General features: G+C 40.5%; 1 protein-coding gene across 1 annotated transcript in view; it reads right to left on the reverse strand.

The window, feature by feature from the left end:
• ATP13A4 (ATPase 13A4) overlaps positions 1-16054 on the reverse strand; it is a 37237-nt gene extending 21183 nt beyond the window's left edge. The window contains exons 1-9 of the mRNA XM_062498814.1: positions 15992-16054; positions 8302-8475; positions 5713-5847; positions 3442-3512; positions 3269-3349; positions 2344-2413; positions 1394-1528; positions 910-982; positions 139-270 (exon numbers count right to left, since the gene is read on the reverse strand). Of these exons, the coding sequence (XP_062354798.1) occupies positions 139-270; positions 910-982; positions 1394-1528; positions 2344-2413; positions 3269-3349; positions 3442-3512; positions 5713-5847; positions 8302-8475; positions 15992-16054 (934 nt within the window). The remainder of the gene's footprint in view (positions 1-138; positions 271-909; positions 983-1393; positions 1529-2343; positions 2414-3268; positions 3350-3441; positions 3513-5712; positions 5848-8301; positions 8476-15991) is intronic.
• Positions 16055-19359: the final 3305 nt, after the last annotated feature.

Genomic DNA, 19359 nt, shown 5'->3' on the forward strand with positions numbered 1-19359 from the left:
GAATCCCTTTCTCAGCCAGCTATGGACTGTCTCACAGAAAGGGATGCACATGATAACACTGTCTGTCCTGTGCCACTGGCTGAAGCCATGGGGCAATGATGGTGCTCAGGTGGCAAACCTGAGAGGGAGGAGCTGTACCTGTCAGCATGCTTTCATTTACAGTGCACTGCCCACTGACCAGGATGGCATCACAAGGCAAAAGGGTTTTGCCCTCTTTCAAAATCAGCATATCTCCAGGAACAAGACGGTGTGATTCCAACTCTTGGAAACCTGAAAGTGACAAGTAATACAAGTAATTGTCCTTCACATATTACTCTGTAGCAAGGGGAAAAAAATACAAGGAACTACTTGCTTAATAGAATCTTTATAATGGCTGACAAATGAAGGACCATAGCAGGACCTAAGTACACAACCTCCCATATTTAAGAAAAGCCTAGGCATCAGTTCCAACTGTAGAATTCCTCCTTATCTACCCAGGAGCCCAATAAATCATTAGTGTTCCAATCAACTGACCTAAGTAAAGAGCCTTGGATCTATAATTCTTTATTTTATTTCATCTCTTTGGATTGTGCTCTAGATATTTTGACAATGAACAGACTTTGCATGGAGCAATTAGGTGGACTCACAGCCATTTAATGGGTATGTTTTTGGCTATGTCACCACTGCTTTAAGAAAAATTACTTTGTTTTCCTGACAATTTTCTGCTAAGGTTGCACTCAATTACTAATATGTTTGATGTGCCACAACATATTTCTAAGTCAAATTAACTCTATGTGCAGAAGTGAGTTAACTGAGCTGAGAAACAGAAGAGGAAAACCACTTGGAATAAATCTGTTACTATACAGATTTGGTTTGATATAAATTGCTATAGAAACAAAACACTGAAAAAAAGAAGCATAGAGGAATCACCTTCCTTATTTCTGCAGACAGTGACCATGATGTTGTTATGAGACTCAACCAGTCTGTGCAGTTTAGTGGATTGCTATAAATTAAAGAACACACAAAAAAGTGTTACATCTTACTTACATGATGCAATATGTCCACTAACAATTATTTCCTTTTGTTATTTGTGGTTATGAGAGCCTTCAGAAACTGGGTACTGGCTTTACCAGGAGCTATACAACCACACAGAGAAAGAAATTCCCCACCCTAATTATGGAGAGCCTAACAAAATGTTACAAAGTGAAACACTGGAATGGGGAAGGGAGGATGTGGGTAAGGTACCACACAGAGATTATGATGACTAGGAGACCAGGCCATTGCACCTGCTACTACACAATGTCACAAGACTAAACCTCTGAGTAAGACTCGTTGCACTGTGTGCATGTTGTAACATGCTGGCTTTTGCCAGACATTAGTAAACCTGTCTCGTGGAAAAAATGTGATGTCTCACCTTTCTAAGATCATATACAGTCAAAAATATTGAGAGGAGAGACATGATTATGATAGCAGTGGCATACTCCATGTAATCTTCAGCAAACCACAAACACACACTGAACAGCTGGAACACGTAAAATGGATTTAGGACCTGTTTGGAGAGACAGCAATAGTAAAGAGCTGGCCATATTTAAATGGCCCCAATATAACTAGACAGTCCAACCTGTTAGAAAAGGTCTGGAATAAGACACATTAAGTATTGTGACTTCTGAACCCCTTTGTAATTTTCTTAGCAGTCACTTTAGTCTAATCAGATCGGACCATCTTCATCTGTCAGAAAGGCCAAATAATATGAACCAATGGGATATTATTTGGGATGTGAATGACTCAGCCCAATCCTTGTTTTGTTTACTTCTTACAGGAAATGTAACAAAGGTGAGAGAAGAGCAAATTGTGGTGTGAGCATGGAGCTCACATACCATAAGCATGCCACCACAAACAACATGTTTAGATCACATATCATTCCTGTCTGAAAGAGATACTAGTGCTTTGTGAGATGCTGTGCCCAAAATCATGAGCTCATTGGATCCCTCTGCAGCTGTAGGCATGTACCAGGTACTGCTGTTCACTTAACCTCTGTTGATTAAGAGACAGCCCTTTTGACAGGCTGTCAAAATCAAAGATTTGATTTCCAGTGCAGCTTGGAAACCTTCAATGACCCTCAGAAGACAAACAGAATGAGCTCCCAGGACACAGATACATCGAAATAACAAGCAGACATACAGGCATGAGGATGGAGGATAGGGAATGAATTTATGATTATTTCATGGAACAGCTTTCAACAGGAGTTGAAAAAGAAATGTGCTTGGAGAGTGAGTAGTGGGAAGTTAAATCAGATATAGAATCAACTATATTCGCATGTGGTCTCACAAGCAGCTTAGAATAAAAGCCACAGAAATGCTTAACCTCTTTGATGAGTAGTTTCCAAATAGGGATCACTGGAACATCAATAGTGTTTGGCCCACATATAACTCTCCTGTATGGGATAAAGATACATCACTCACAGATAAAATAATGACAATGTCACTTGCTCAAGGAAATGCAGATTTCAGTAGTCCTGAGAGCTTCTTTTAGATCCCAGTTTAAAGGCTGGGAGGATGTTTCTTCAAGAAAAAAAATTAAATGTCCCTACAGTGCTTATGTCAGAAAAGATGGCAGTAGCAATGACACGTATGCAGGCAAGAGGTGTAACGCAACCTGTTAGGCAAATGTTTCCATCATACAAAAATTCCTTGAGATACCATAACCAAAGGAATTCTTCATCTAAAACTAAATGATTCAAACCCTAATAATTTTACAAAAAAGTTAAGACTGATTGGAATGTAAGATTTGACATGAGCTAAGGTCAGAAGCTGGATTTTCAGTATTCAATCAACTGAAGATTAATTCTCTATTTAATAGTTTCAGAAATACATGTTCGGTAACTTGCTTAATGACACAGCAGTTTATGAGAATAAATTCAATGACCAGAACTAGTCCATTTGGAGCCTCAGTGAAGAAGCAAACACAGAACTTATCTGCAGAGATACACACAACTCTTTCACAGAGATTTTCTCTTACTCCAAATAAGAACTGCTTAAAGTTAGTTACAGGACATAGTTATTTCCTGATTGAGAACAATAACAGTGATGAATACTGAGATACTTCAAAATCTTGGACTAGGAATAAACAACATTCTCTAGCCCTTTGCATTCAATATTTCTATGCATGGCTGTTTCATCTAAAATTATGTGCATATTAATAAATACACAAAAAACTCCTGGGAAATGCACCAACAGAGGGAATTTATATCTCTTTGTAATCCATACGTTGAGTGTTTAAAAATGTGTACCTGACATTCTGTTCATTGCAGGTGAGACCAGAACCAAATTTATCATGTATTGCTGAGCAAGTGTAGTGGTCTTCTAGGACTCTAAAACAGAAAGGCAGTGTTTTCCTTAGGATATTATTCACAAAGACACTTGACTTCCTCAGAGACTTGTGCAACCAGTGCAGTGAACTCACCCAACTTTCTGGAACTGTTTTGCATAGATATTCCAGACATAGCGGATTTTTTGTACTTGGATAGTTTTCACCTGGAAAACAAAACAGCAAACAAAAATGCAACACAGCAAACAAAAATACTCTGAGACTTGCTCACAGAACTCATCTAGGCATCCTCACTGGGGTCAAGTACAGATAAAGGAAATTTTATGGGGGCAAGGAGGGAGGATTGCATACACTGACTCCTAGTTGAATCATAGATTGGGATCCCCACCTCAGTGCGGGTTCCAGTAAGCTTTACAGATCTTTAGGTAAAGCAAGTCCAAAGCAGTGTTCTTTGTGAATAAAGGAGTAATCTTCACTCTGATCTCACAGAATGAACGTAAGAGATCACTGATGCCATGGTGGGTAAACAAGCAGCTGAAAAAGCCTGTCTTCAGCCAATAGCTCCCTTGTCTTCTCTCTGGCTTTGGGGAAAGCAGGGGGCTTTGGGCCATTTCCAAGTATGGTGTTGAGTCCTTCAGCTAAACAGGTGTGCCAACAGACAAGAAAGGCCATCCCAGGATACTGAGTCACTGCTAATGCTAAGCCCTTGCAAAGCAGTTATCCATTAGGAACACACGGTGTCATTTGTAACTTGCAAGAGGAGTCTGTCCTGTCCCACACAACAATAACAAAGCCTATTAGAGATCATGGCACTTCCTATCAGCTAGCAGAAGGCAGTGCTATACACCTGTACACATGAGTGATAAAGAAATCAGCTCCAGGGAACTCTTCCCTACCCAGTGCAATAAGCATTGTTATAGGCCAATGAAATCTAGACTCAGCTCATCCACTGACTCAAAATGGAGCTATAACCACAGTCATTAACTTAACAAGAGGTGTGAAGTCAGGATTTCATGCAACAGGAGCTGCAATATCTGCAGTGCTAAAAACCGGAGTGGGAAGTGAGGGACTCAGCTCCCTGTTGGAAGAGACCCTTGACAGTTCTTGGGTACTACACACAACTCTGTGGACTTAGGTAGCTTAAATGGCAAAAAAAACTTTATAATTAGCTTATAAGTAGGCGCTTTTGAATTGCCAGGGAAGGGTTAAACTGTTCTCTCTTTGCTGCTTTGAAATCTGGTCTTTTCTATCTAGATGTTTTGATTGATATGAAAGTGGTGTTCAAAGGGCCTATTATTTGGGGTTATATTTGGCTTTTTTATGTTACTAATTTGAGCCTCCAAAGAATGTTACAGACCTACCTCCACTTTCTTCATATTGTGCCAGTTGGTTAAACTAGTTGGCACTAAACTTTCCTATGTACGTTAATATATGTCCACAGTAGAAAAAGCAACAGCTTTGCTCAGCTGAAGTTAGCTTTATATTGAAACTATTTACTAAAAATTGTTGCAGATATAAAAAGAAATTCTTGTAAGTTTGAAATTTATTTCCTGAAAGGGAAAATAGCTCTTTTCTGGATTCCTCCTCCTGGTCTAATGCTCTAGTATCTATAATCACAAGCCAGATATTAGCAAATTTATAGTTTTGAATTCCAATTGCTCACACAAACTTAACATGTAATGCTAAGCAAGGCACATAACTGAACTGTCTGGTAAATGTTTTAGACATGGGATAATTACATTTCCTCAGCTAATGAGGGACACTGAGATCTGCTTGGATCAATCCATCCTCTACCTTCTCCCCAGTGTCTCCCTAGGATCTCAAATCTACAAAACTGGCAGAAATCAGGACATATTTTTGCAAGAACAGTTAACAGTGACTCCTGTTTACCTGACTCCAGCAGACGTACTTTAAAGAACAAATTGGTGCATACAAAGGCAAGGAAGCAAAATGTGTTGATGAAACATAATACTGATGTCACTCGGGTACTTTTCAGTTCTATTCCCCATCAGCTGCATTCATCCCAGTTTTCATGTTACTGGGGCAGATGTGTTCATTTCTGCACAGTCTCCTTTCAGACACACAGTCACCCCTAAATTCCTGATTCATATGCCAGGAATGTTTTATTTCTTTGGAGCTCTGATTCTCCACTGCCAACTCTCCTACTTATAACACAGGTTTTTTCTCAGAAATAGTGAGAATTGTAATTTCATAACCCCGTCAGAAAAAGAGAGAATTTTTTACAGAGGTGAGTACTGTTGAGCACAGCTCTCTTCTTTTTCCACAGCTCACTGTGTTCCTCAAGCTGCAAGATTCTTAGCTGGATGTGTTTCACAGCTCGCTTTCACTCCCTGAAGCATGGCTGAGATTTGCCATCATCTCCCAGAAGATGCAGGGAATACTTACTTGCAAACTTGGCTTCATTATAGCTTTGCTGATGATTGAGTCTTCCTCAGTGGCTGGATAATCTGATGTGCTTTTGATAAATGCAGACACAGAGATCCATGTCACAGTCTTACGAGAATAAATCCGAAAATCATCCTGAGTATTGAAGAGAAGTGTCACAATTTGCTCCAATCACAGACCAAACCCACTTTCACCTTGGAGTCAGTAATTGCAGTAGCCTTCCTAGAGCACTACTCTGTCTTTTTTTAAGGATTAGCCAACAGAACACTCCCAACACTTGTGACTTAGAGAAAAATCATTCTAATAGGAACAGAACCACTGTCCTGTCAAAATGCAAGTACTGCAAATACTTCAGTGACCACAGGTTTGGTGTTTGGATGATAAGGATGGAATGTGAACACCCAGGTCAAGATCTAGGACAGGCAAAGAGCACAGGACAATCTGAGATGCAGTGACCACACAGTAAAGGGAAGATCAAAAGGAACAAAGCACTGTGCTGCAAAATGTGTGTTTAGCGCCAGCACCTTTAAGTCACTCCCGAGTTAACACTTCACTGCAAGAAGTATGTCAGCACTTACTGCACCTTAGACAAGCTTTAACCACAAACTGAGTTCATGACCTTCCCATTTTTTCTACAGTAAGTTGAACATTAAAACTGCCTGATAACAAGTGTTGGTAGTACAGTCTGAGAGATTAGAGCAACTACTGCAGTGAGTAGCCACGTGCTAAGTTTCAGTCCCAAACACTGAACTACATGCATTAAGGCCAACTGTGAGACTGACTTACATTCTCTGTATGAGCAGTTTTGCAGTTATGAAACTTTTAATTGAAAAGGAGCACAGTAAAAAATATTTCTGGAACAAATATGAATCCTTTGGAATCATTTAAATGTTAAAAAAATAACTTTAATAATGTTTATATATCTTATTTGCCCTCTTTTCCTCTTAAACTGGTCTTTTCAGTAGAATAACATTTATTTTCTGATATTTATCTTAAATGTAGATTTCAGAATGAGTAGACATTGGGATGCAGATTGAGATGGGAACCAGTGAATAACACAGGTGCTCATTATTTGAACTAAAGTAAATCAAAATTCAATAACAAAAGTGAGTTAATAGGCTCTTATATTGCAAATTCAGAGATAATGATGAATTAAGAATTAAGGTTTTATGTGAAGCAAAAATAATTCCAGGAATTGAGCTGATGAGATTACTTGTACCCTCATTAGCAGTAGACATCACATTTGAGGACTGATATAATCAGAATGTAGCAAAACAAAACAAAACTGTCATTTTAACACAAACAATCATGAAGGAAATCTTAAATTTTCAAACACCCAGAGCATATTTGAGAAAGCTTCTTGAATAACAAGAACATAAACATGATTCAATTCCTGTTTAATTACACAAAGGATCATTTAAAAACTAATTTATTTGAAAAGTGCTTGGCATGGCACATCTTTTTAAAATTACACACAAGAATAGGTAATTAATAATGCAAACTAAATTGAAGATTAAAAAGGGATATTGAGCTTAATATGGTGTTTTTAATAAAAGAAAAAACATACCCCCGGACTATTAGGATGCAGATTGTGTCATTATAAAGTATTCAACAGGCAGATCTGTGATTTTCAAAACCTGGGATTTTAACTGCATGCTGCTCTGCTCATTTAAGAAGGCAGCTGAAACACAGAGGCAGAAAGTGATCTATTTTGCAGTTGTAAACATTGAAAATGCCATTGTTCAGGAACCTCTGAAGCAGAACAAATCAAATTTCTGGAAGTAAACCAACCCTGCCAGCTCCTGGAGTATTCAGGCTCAGCTGGGGTTCAGACCCAAGTCTCAGTTGGCTTCTTTACTGTTGAGGTAGCTTCTATGAAACAAAACCAGGGTTTGCATAGGCTGCAGTGCTTCAATACAGTCCTCAACAGACAGAGACTTGTGTCAGGAGACTACCAGCATAATGTACCAGCTCTGAAAGCATTAACTGCAGGATTGCAAGCTTATTGGACATGGGGAAGGGCTGAGAGAAAATGGAAACATAGAGCCAAGAAAACAAGCAGTGTAGGCTTGGCCTCTTCTCTGTACTGATCCCTCATGACACACTTGGACACTGCTGGGGACACTTCTAGACAAAATTTTAATTTGGCCCAGTAGATTAATTTTGGCTGAGAGGGACATCTTCACCAGAGCCGCCAAGTGAGGGAAACAGAATCTGCTGGATACTGCCAAACAAACAGATGCTTTAGAATCTGGAGCACAAGGCTACAATGTATAAACCACAGGGATGGTAGAAAGGAGAAGGAAGGTCTGAGAACAAACAACAGTCTTGAAACCACAGATATTATGGGTTTTATCACCCCAATGTCATTCACTTTGTCTGATCAGCTGTTATCCTCCATTCCCATCATCATCATACACATAATTTGTGGAATACTTTGATGTTCTTTAGATCAACAGTGGTACACATAAGACATTGCAAGAAACCAGCAATGTAAGAGATTTCAGCTAACTGGATACCTTAGAGTTAATTCACCTTCCAAAGAGCTACCTACTAGGGACTAATTAAAAGATTAAAGTAGGCACCTACTGTTGTTCTAAGCAGAACAATATCTGCTTCGTCCAAGCTGCATCGGATGCAGTTTACCCACACATCCCACTCTGGCTTCCAGTAAAACAGCAGCCTCAGAGCCCCACAGGACAAGATGTATCCAGCAATGCACAAAGCCTTTCGACAACCTTGAGTTTTGTAGCCAAGTATGTCCTGTACAGCAAAGAGAAGACAAAAATCATTACTATTTCTCCTAAAGAAATGCCGGGAGTACTATACCTTCCTGTCATTCACTGCTTTCCCATAGGTACTGTTAGGTATGGTACTGTGAAAAAGAATCCATTGAACTTGTATTTGGCTACTTTACATGTCTTAAGCATAATTACCAAAAATTTGCATCTTCAACAGAACTTTTCATCCACCTTCACAAAATCCAGATTGCTGTAGCCTAACCACGATTTTTATGTCATTGTGAAACTTGGCATGAGACACTGTTTTGTGTGTGCATGAGAAGAAACTATAAAAAAATACAGAGGTTCAAACCTTTATTCGAAGTCAGGAATTCAGATTTGATGGCCAGCTTTTTTAAGGGTCAGACAGCTGCAGAGTTTAAATATATCTGGACCAGGGGATGGTGAGTGATAAGTGCAGAACTGCTGCATTAGAAGGGCTGCTCCACTGCTCTAGCAGTGATCTGCACTAATGCACCTACATTTCAGAGATTCAGACAGTGTCACTGCTCGGTGCTGAATGACATGTGTGCCGGCACCAGTTGAAGCTGCTGTGCACAACTTGGCACAGACACAGCTTTTGTGACTGTTGCCATCTTCCATGACAGCTCCAGTACGGGAATTTTGGAGCTTGCCAATGTGCCATTGGCCTAACATATAATAGATAATAATAACAATAATAATATCAATAATAATAATAACTGTTAGTAAGAACATCTAATGAACACTTGCAGAATGTTTTACATGTTCAGAGGGTCAAAGGAAGCTACTCATCTTAGTTGTATGACTAGGTATTATTATTTCATTTTTAAAGCTGGGGAAATTGTTACAGTGAGGCAAGGTGACTTGCCCAAAACATCAAAGAGATGTCTGTCAGCATTACATTTCAAGAGCTGCAGATCTTGGTACTGTGGCCAAATTTCCTCCCAGTACTGCTAGCAGGGACTTAGTAAACTTGAAATGAAATATATACCGTGAATTTGCAGAGGAGATGCAGCCTAAGCTAAGATGGGAGATTCCACAGCTGCAACTACATGAGGTAACCAGGAGAATTTGCTAACATAAGGGTTAAGGTGCTTCAATTCCCTTCTTCCAAGCATATCTGCAGAAAACGTGCAATCTGCTTCTGAGGATCAGATATCTGCAGCTGCAGATATTGCAAGATCCATTTATAAGGTGAGAAGAAAAGGCAATGTAATTGTAAGGGTGACTAATGCATAATTCCTGGTTCTGTGCTGGTGTCTTTGCTTGTTATGTGAAATGCAGGCCCTGCCCTGTGGTTCCACACGCTGCCTTGGCACACCTGCTTTGTGGCATTCTCCAAAAGACACACTCTGTCTTCGTAGGCAATCTCCAAGAGGTTTCTAAGGGGAAATGTTGGCAACTGTGAGGAAAAAGTATGGTAAACAACACAGGAAACTGGTCTGCACTGCACAGAACCTGGTTATACCACCTGTGAGATGCACACACAGCATTTTGAAAGGTTTCTATAATCTCTGAGCAGATCAAGAGAATAAGGCGACTCTGCAGCTGGTAGAAGGAAGCTCATGGACTACAGCAGACAGGCAAGGTCACTAGGAGGCAGTTGGTGTGGCAGTCATGTGCTATTAAAATTCACATGCTCCTATAAAGGTAAAGGGTCTCCATTCAATTCTCCCTAGCTGTAACCTTAACAAAAAGGTTTAAGAGATAGTGCCAGCACCAGCATACAGAATAGTACATATGACAACGTGAACTTACTCTTCACAGTAATTGCTTACTAGCAGGTTCCAGATGCTTGGTTCACAGTTTGTCAGCAAGGTAAAGGATCTCCCAAGGAGACAGAGATGCCTAAGGGAAGAACTGCTAAAAGAACACGCCTTCGGACTTCCTTCAGTATATGGCTGGACCTGGAATAACTGGAATAGTACTTGAGAATAGGGATGGGCATGAATATCAGGGTGGGGAAGAACAGGATTGCTGCCATATGCATCTTGCTTCTGCCCATGAATCACTCCTTTAATTTTCAGTTTTTGTGTCTTACACCCAATGTCTGAGAAGTCAGTAAGGCTGTACTAGTAGAACTAAGAAGAGAGAGGGTGGATACTCTGCATATGATTGGCAGTCATTTGGGATCATCTTCTGTTGGCAGTGCTCTTTTCCACTGAAATGTTCAATGGTTTCCCAAGCCTGATATGACAACATAACCAAAAAAACAAGAGCAAATTCTGTATTTCACTGTATTTTTGCCTAGGAAAACGTGCACCAATATATGAAAATATGTATCCAAGTCCCCCTATGCCAGCATATGTTTTAAGGCCTCTTTTTTCCTGAGTAGTTTAATCTCAAAAAGTGATTTGAATCCATAGATTCCAAGACACTCCCCAGAACCAAGCACGCATCAATATTCCTCATCATGAAATACAGAAGAGAGGCAAACAAACAAAACAGCTCATCTTGGAAGAAAAGACCATGCTCTTCAAGATATCCATTACACTGTGTGCTGCATCTTGCTGCTTCTCACAAGGGACTTTTCTGAGACAGACAGAGAGACAGATAACTAGAAGGATACTGCTGAGCTGTTCTTTGAGCTGACCCTTCAAGGGCATGATTTGCCATATGAACAGAGATGTTGGTTCAGGTTTATTGGTTCATGTCTTGATGAGTGTGACATTTCTGAATACGGCTGTTCAGGAGTTCTACAAGGACTAAGCTGGGAAAGAATAAAGAATAAAAAGCTATCTGATGCTTCCTGGATGTCCATGAAGGAATCTATTGCCAAAGCAAATAATTTCCCATGGTTTGGAAATGTCTGGAGCGGGTCACCTGGGCCACGTCACTGAGAAGTAAAGCTAGGCAGGGAAATAGACTGAGCTCCAAATTTGACTTGTGCCAAAGTTCCCTGAGCCAGAACCTTTCATGCTTAACTTCAGTACAGAATGTTCTGTTAGGTTGGGGAGTTTTTTCTGTCCCTGTGCTTTCAGCTGCAAAGATTATAGCAATGAATGCTGCATTCATTAAAAAAAACAATACATGAATAACTCCTTGTTGAAGCAGAAACTTCTCACTTGCCAGATAAGTCAAAATTAAATTCTTCAGACAAATTCTCAAAGCTATTATCTTCCACAAGAAAGGTGAATATTAGAGATATCCACAAAGTGCATGAAGAAGGGAGGAACAAGCACACACATAACACAGGTTTGTTTAGCCACATGAACAACTTATAGTAATTAGGGTTTAGAAATGCTTGAACCTTATTTAGGATTCACTTGGTATCTGCTAGAAAGATCTCCAAGCAAATGCATGTCCACTATGGCAAACAATACTTTCAAGGCTGGCAGAAATCTTGGTGAGAGGATGGCAGTGAGAGTATATCAAGTTATTTTTATGTTATTAAGGGAATAACTTTTGCTGGGTTTCATTTTGTTGCACTGGTGCAGATGTGCTTCTTGTGGAGAGGGTCTGATGAATACAGATTTGCACCCTGACAACTTTTCTAATGCATGAATAAGTTTTTAGAGTTCAATGAGTGCATTTGGCATATAAAAGAGTTTGCAGTCAAATAATCTGGGTTCTTGAGTGTGTCAGACTAGGAAATAGTGGGAAATAAAGTCAAGATTAGCTGTCTATAAGACTCCAAAGGTCTCATTATCTCATAGGAGGAAACACCACCTATAAAATAGGCTGGTATACAGTATTCATCTCATCTCTATAGAATAATGTTTAATAAATTGTAGTGTATAGTAAAATCTTCTTTCCTCATCTGTTAACATCCCTTTTCTCTTGCGACTCGCAACAGTCAGAGGAGTGACTGTAACAAAGTGGTTTGACTTGTGAGTGAAGGGTCTAAGAAGGGGCCAGGATTGTTGGACAGAAAAAGCTGCCAGACCTGCTCAGTTAGCAAGTAAGGTTCTTAGCTGCTTTTACAATCACACAAAGCCAGCATTCAAGGGCTTATCACTCTAGTGTCCAGCAAGTCTTTGTTACTTATGTTTGAAAGAAAAATTGCCTCTAACTGCCAGGTCATCTGCACAGCAGAATTTAAATGCAGAAGTCAAACAAATTCAAGCACTTTTTTCTTTGCTGAAAACAAAGCCTGTAGCTACCATCAGGGAGACTAAACAGTGGTTGTGAATGGTCATATTTTTGGCAACCCCAACACAGGTACCCTATTATGAACAACCTGTTGCTATAACAACAAATAATAGGATTAGACTTGAAAGACTGGCTAAGTTTCACAAGCAATTTAATAACTGAATCTCATTCTTACCAAGCTGAACCTGTTTCATCAGAAGTTTGCTCCTGTTCTCTCTGAAACCAGTAGTGACATTCACTATTGTTCCATTAGCAACAAGATTGTGCCTTTCAGATTTTATTTCAATTTTACAAGTTACATTTTTCAAATTCAAAGTATATAAAATTCCTGTGTCAGATTCCTTCCAGAACTGTGGCACCTCAAAGGAGGCAGACAGCTGCCAAGATGCAGCAGTAAACTGGGTTTTACCAGCTAACTGACTGCAGATCTTCCATTCCTTCAGCCACAAGCAATGGGAGAACACATGCTTAAGACAGGCTGCTGGCAAATCCTTTCCAAAGCAGCAGCCTGTCAAAGTCTATCACAATCTTTTGCACTGCAAGACTTAAGCTTCACACTTAAGGTTTTGTGCAAAGGGAATGATTATTCCCAAGAAGAACATCAAACTGGCAGAGAGCATAAAGCTGTGTTTTTCCTTCCTCTTTGTGTTCCAGAGTAAATGTACTTCACAAAATCTTCAAGCAGATTTTTCAGAAGAGGAGCATAGTATTAGCCTTCTCTGAGGCAAGCTGCTGTGTCCAGAGTTCTCTCATACTAATAAGATATTTCTGGTACTACAAATGCTTATGGAGAGAGAGTTTATCTCATGCTCTGAATATACTTTGGTAAGTTTCAGCTGCATAGCAGAAGAGTGAACTTTCAGTCAAGCAGATGTTCTGCAGAATTTGTAAACTAATCCCAAAGACAAGGCTATAGAGGTTAGATTTCCTAAGTCAGAGTGATTACTCTTAAATCCAGGACTATCTACCACCTCAGCTGTACCAAGAAATTGAAATGCAGGAGAAAACTTCAAAGCATTTCTTCTTATTAGAGTTCCCCAACTTTCCTCAACAAATTGGACAACTGGTTCAACACAGGGAAGCATTGCACATCCAGAGTTCAAATTAATTACATGCATGCTTTCAGATTACTTGAACTATTCCACTCGGGAAGAACTGGCACTTGCACAGTGTCAGCTGTTACATTATTATTAGCTGTAACATTATTCTTTTATTACAATCCAAGAGATCTGGTTTTGTTTGAGAAGTCAAGAACTGCTTGTTAATAATTTGGTTCAGGTAGATTAAGCTGACTGTTGAAAATAACATCAAAAATATTATTCATGGCTTTGAATTTTAAAAAAAGTAATTCTCTTCATTTATTCTTCTTCACTCTTCTACCTAAAGAGAACCTTCTTTTTCTTCACAACTCCTCTCATTTACATACTACTTTCTTTTTTCCTTTCACATAAATACACACATTAGCTGTTCTCTTTGTCTGTACACATATTGCTTTTTTTTCCTCATCCTCTTACATTAGCTCATATATCTTCAAGGATGTCTTTCTTTATCTTATACTTTTTTCCTCTCTTGACATCTATGTAACAAACACACATGCATTCCTGCCTAATTTAGTGTAATTCGGCTACAGTTTTAACTGCATTTTCTACTCAAGTGCTTCACAAGTCTTTTTTTCTTCAATTTCCATTTGGGAACTCCAGATGAATGAGCACTCATCATACTCACTGAAGGCATGGAGAGCATGGCAACTGCCAGACACTCCGGATTCATAGTGAAGACTGACTCAACACTGGGCACACAAAGCAGCTGTGCATGGAAAACCTCAGATTCACAGTGCAGATCCCTGAGCACCAGATTCAGGACACAGAGGCTCAGTATACTTTTGAGAAACAAGAACATCTTTGCGATAACTGGTTCCATACAAGCACATCTTGTGTGTCCCAGCAGTGCACAGCTGGAAGTGGACATTTAGGGTACATTTAGAGTACTGTGACTGTACACAGCACCAGACAATCCACTTAAACCTAATTAGCTCCAGCTCAATTCTGGCATTGCTGGACACAGCACCAATAGTGGTGAGAGCACGACAGAGTGTTTATAGTCCTAGAAGGACAGGGCAAGGTGGAGCAGAGGCACAAACCCAGCAGCTGTTTGGAGCTGGGGAGCAGTGGCACATCAGCACCAGGGCTAGAGCCAGGAGTGGGGTGCTGCCAGCAGGTTTAGTAACTGGGCGGTGGAGCCAGTCGGGTTCCGCATTGCACAGAGCTAATTAATCCCCACCCTCGGAGCCAGTGCCTTGTGCTTCCTGCACTACTCAGTTCATGCTGCTGGGTGATTCTCTACTGCATTCCCCAGGTTTGCATTACGCAAAAATGTGGCATCTCCCCTTCCCTGGATGGCTGAGAGAGCGATCTGAAAATCTACATTTTTCTTTGCTAGATGACAGGTATCCATGTTTGCACATGACACAATCTCTTTCCCTAGAACAGGAATCTCAGACAGGAGATTTTGAAGACTTTTCCATGATTTCTGAAACTGGAAGTTGTGTCAACTTGTAAGTGACTGTGTTTCAATAGCTTTGCTACTGAAATCCTGCAGGCACTCACAGCAGCACTCCAGTGGCTCTGCAGCACAGGAATTTTAAGAAGCACTGCATTTAGCAGATATGGCTAAGAACTGTGGTTGTACAGCTGCATCATGGATCTGACATCTCCAGCAGAATGTGTTAGAGGGACAGAATCCATGTGAATAGCTGACTCATAACACACAGTAATGCCAAAGCAGCTCAGAAGCACCAAGTTCACTTCAATCGTGCACTGGCATTGCTATTTAAGAGCAGTGCCATGCAGGAGACCAGAGATTTTATGTAAACATAGGACTTATTTCCAGAGGTTACAAAATGCATGAGAACACATTTCTCCATGGGAAACTCTGGAGAGAAATATAGTAGTTCTGTATTTAGGAATCCCAGCTTCTGAGATAGTGTTGGCAATTCAACAGATTGCATTTGCCAGTAATTTATGAAAACATAACAGGTATTCTTATGTTTTGGAGAAAGCCAAGGTTTCCAGTTCTCTAACTGGAGCTGATCCTGGAGATCCAGCTCTCAAACAGCTGGGGATGCCAGTCTTGCCCATCCCTCAAGCTCATATTAAACCGCCTCCATCTAGATTTATAACACCACATGAATAATCTGTTGAGCCATCATCCCCTGTTGGAGGGGATAACCGGTTAAAACCAATGGACACAACCAACCTCATTTTCTTTCTGCTAAAAAAAAAATATATCCCTTTTTAACTGTACGTTTCTACCAAGGAAATACCCCAACTAGCCATAACTCAATTACAGTCTGCAGCATTTTATTGAAGAACATGGGCCACCTTCTGCTTCAAGCTGAGTAAGACCTAGACAGAGATAAAACTCACCATCTCATGCTCTTCTCCCTGGTTAAGCTGTGCATAATGGCTCTTGGCAGGATTTTCCCCCATGAAATGACCCTCTGGAGACTTTCTACAGCACCCTCAGGACAGGTCTTCAGCATAGTGTGCTTGAACTTCTACATTGAGGAAGTGCTCCAAGTACACACCTTCCTTGTAATTCTGATGATGTTTGAAGTAGGGAGCTCCTCCCTCTCTGGGGTTAGCAGGTAACACTTTATCCCTCCTCCTTCCATTCTGTTGTTGGAGTATTGCAATTGTGAGGGGTCGTGCAGAATTCACTCAAAAACAATGCAGGAAAGAAAAAGTTCAATCTTACAAGTGTTTGCCCCAGTATGACTCCAGGGCATAACTGTGGTAGGTACAAGCAAACACTGTTGGCATAAAACTTTTAGGGGAGGGCAAGTGGGGAGTAGTTTTCTTTATGAGATTATGGAATCACTGGAGACCAGGAGTGTGTCCAAATAAGAAACAAAAATAGGCATTGCTGTTGTTAACACTCTTAGCAACCAGTCTGAACTAAGTGTCCAGCAGTGATCCCCACATATGCCGTGAAAAATAAATCAAGCTCTGGCACTGTAAAAAGGGGCCGCAGTTCTGCAGCTGGATTTATGCACTGACTGTGTGTCAGGATTCAGCAGGTAGTATCTGTAACCAGGACCTCTATTCATTATTGAGAATATCCTCATAGAATGTCTTCTGACCTCACCATATAGCTTTGGGAGATAAATCACTGAGGTTATTTACTCACTTCTGGGGGAAACTGGAGTTTCCCACTGATGTTAGTAAAATGGATGTCTCTGACCTTTAAATCAGAGCCAAAAGGAAGCTGGCAGGGAAAAATCAAAAAAAAACCACCGAATTTTACCACCTTCTTTTTTTTTTTTGGGCTGCATTTGCTGATTAGTCATGTGATTCATTCCTATTTCACTACTATTTCCTTGTACTTTGCTGCTTTTTAAGAAGTTACACAAGAAATATTTTAGGAGTGAGGTCAGGAAAGACAAACCTGTTCTTCCAGCAAGTGTATTAAGAAAACTAAAACATTACTTCTGGGGTGACTGAAACAGATCAAGAGGTATCAAATTAGTTCCTATTCCTCAGCACTTTGTTGCCACAAGGCATGGAGTTGTACAAGTTCATATCTTGAGCAACAGGAAAAACCATTGCCTATCGTCCAGTGGGCAGGCTCAGAGAAACTGAAACAGAGAACTGCAGGAAACAGAGAAAAGAAAATGAAGGAATTAAGTCAGTTAATACAAACAGATGTGCACCTATGCACAGCACAGGGACAGATGTGTTTGAAAATGCTGGTGATAAGCCCTGGAGCCAAGCTGTTTTGCCTTGACACCTACCACACTTCCAAAAGGAGCCCAGAGCAGAGGCTGCACTGACAAGGATACATCTGTACTAAGATGTGTAAATGTGACTTGATGCACAAGATCAAGGGGGAACAAGGTTCTCTCCAGACCCAACTTCAGTGCTACCCTCTCCTTCCCACTGCAACTTGCTCTGAGCCTCTAAACTTACCATTTTATTCTTTTGAGACCAAGCAAAGGGAACTCCAGTCATTATACAACTGTTACAGTATAAACTAAAACTTTGAAAGAAAGAACACAATAAATTCCATTTCTGATAAACCTGATTACATGGGGGAAATTAGCATTGCTATCTAGAAGCTGTAACAGACAGGAAACAACTGCAAAGGTACCTTTTCTAAGGCAGGCTGATGAATTTGAGAAATGATTCATTGTTTTGGGAGGTGCCAGGGGTGAAAAACAGGACTGTCACACATGCCTTTTCTGCCTGGTCAGCTTTTGCTGCTTCCCCAAACGTCACCCTTGCTCTTTCTAGTGTCTGTAGCAGAGTGCAACAGGGGTCCTTGGTTGCACAGAGATGAGATGCAGAGATCCCACCAAAGCAGGGTTTCCAGGGAAGAATAAAGGCTCATACAGTCTTTTCACTATTCGTAGTTTTATTCCAGCTCCAAGGTGTTCTGCACTCCTAGAGAACACCCTTATAGGAGCATTTATACCTTCACAAATGAAAACAAAGCAAAACCAGGTTAAAGGTGCAAAACATTCATCATTTCCATAGTCTGACAATCTGTCATAATAATTCATCAAAGTGTTAATCTAGAACCAAAGAAGATGGTGACATTTGTTCATTTTCTTAAACGTGTTCACCATCACCTGGAGAAAAAGCAGTCCGAAGTGGAACCTTTAGTTAAATGATGCTCTCTACTGTTTGGATTAAGAATTACATAGTATTTATTCATAAAAATTTATTTGTTAGCCTGTCCTATGGAGTATCATCATGCATATTTTTAAATTGAAACTTGCCTTAAAAATCATACATAAATTACAAAAATAACTGGTCAAGCTAAAATATAAAAGCAAAATAGGATTTAAAATATAGTCCCTTAAACTTAAAAATAAATAGTCAAAAAGTAGGCAAGCAAGAGACAAAAACACGTGCCTCACCTCAACCCAACAACTTTTATCTCAGTTCTGAAAATACATGTATGTATTATGTCATCCTTATGCAATTTATTTTGCTTTGAAAAATCTCACAGTATAAACAGAAGCTTGACCTCTAAAGCACCCCAAATCTCATTTTGTTTCTCAACCTCTGACACCCAGTTCTGGCCACATTACAGAAAGGAAGCCATGAATCAACTGGTGACAGTCCACAGGAGAGCACCGAGAAGAATGACAAAGCAGTCATAAAATATCGAAGAGGTACTTAATGTTGCTCTATCTAAAGAAAAGGAGACTGAGAATAGCCATGGCAACAGTCCTCAAACATGTAACAAGAGAATACAGTATTATCCATGTCCACTGTGGACATGTTACAAGAAAGATTCAGATTAGACACAAAGGAATACTTTCTATTAAAGTCAGCAAGCACTGGCTTTGCCAGGTGAACACTCCAATGTCTGTAGTCTTTAGGGACAGGTGTGGCATGCACTGCTCAAAAATGACCTAACCAGAGGTGATCCTGTGTGAGGGCAGATGGATGGAGCTGACAAACTCTTCTGGTGCCTCCTTTGCCTCCTGCTTCAATGTGGCCCGAAAAAAACCCCAACAACTCACAGAAGCCCACCGGGAAACATCTTGTGTTTTCCAGCTTTCAAGGCAGCGCTGCCACCCGTGCCATGCACTCCCCAGGCACACCAGCAGCTGGGGACTCACCAGAATCTTATCTGCAACAGCGTGGAAGACCCCGGTACCACCGGTCGGGCCGGGCTTCGCCTCAGCACCTCTCCAGCTCTGTCCTGCTGGGCCGGGCCGCGCTGCGGTACCCGAGAGGGGCCAGGGGCACAAGGACCAGGCCACGAGGCGATCACTGGGGTG

This window comes from Cinclus cinclus, chromosome 10, assembly GCF_963662255.1.
Source record: "Cinclus cinclus chromosome 10, bCinCin1.1, whole genome shotgun sequence".
Lineage (NCBI taxonomy): Eukaryota > Metazoa > Chordata > Aves > Passeriformes > Cinclidae > Cinclus > Cinclus cinclus.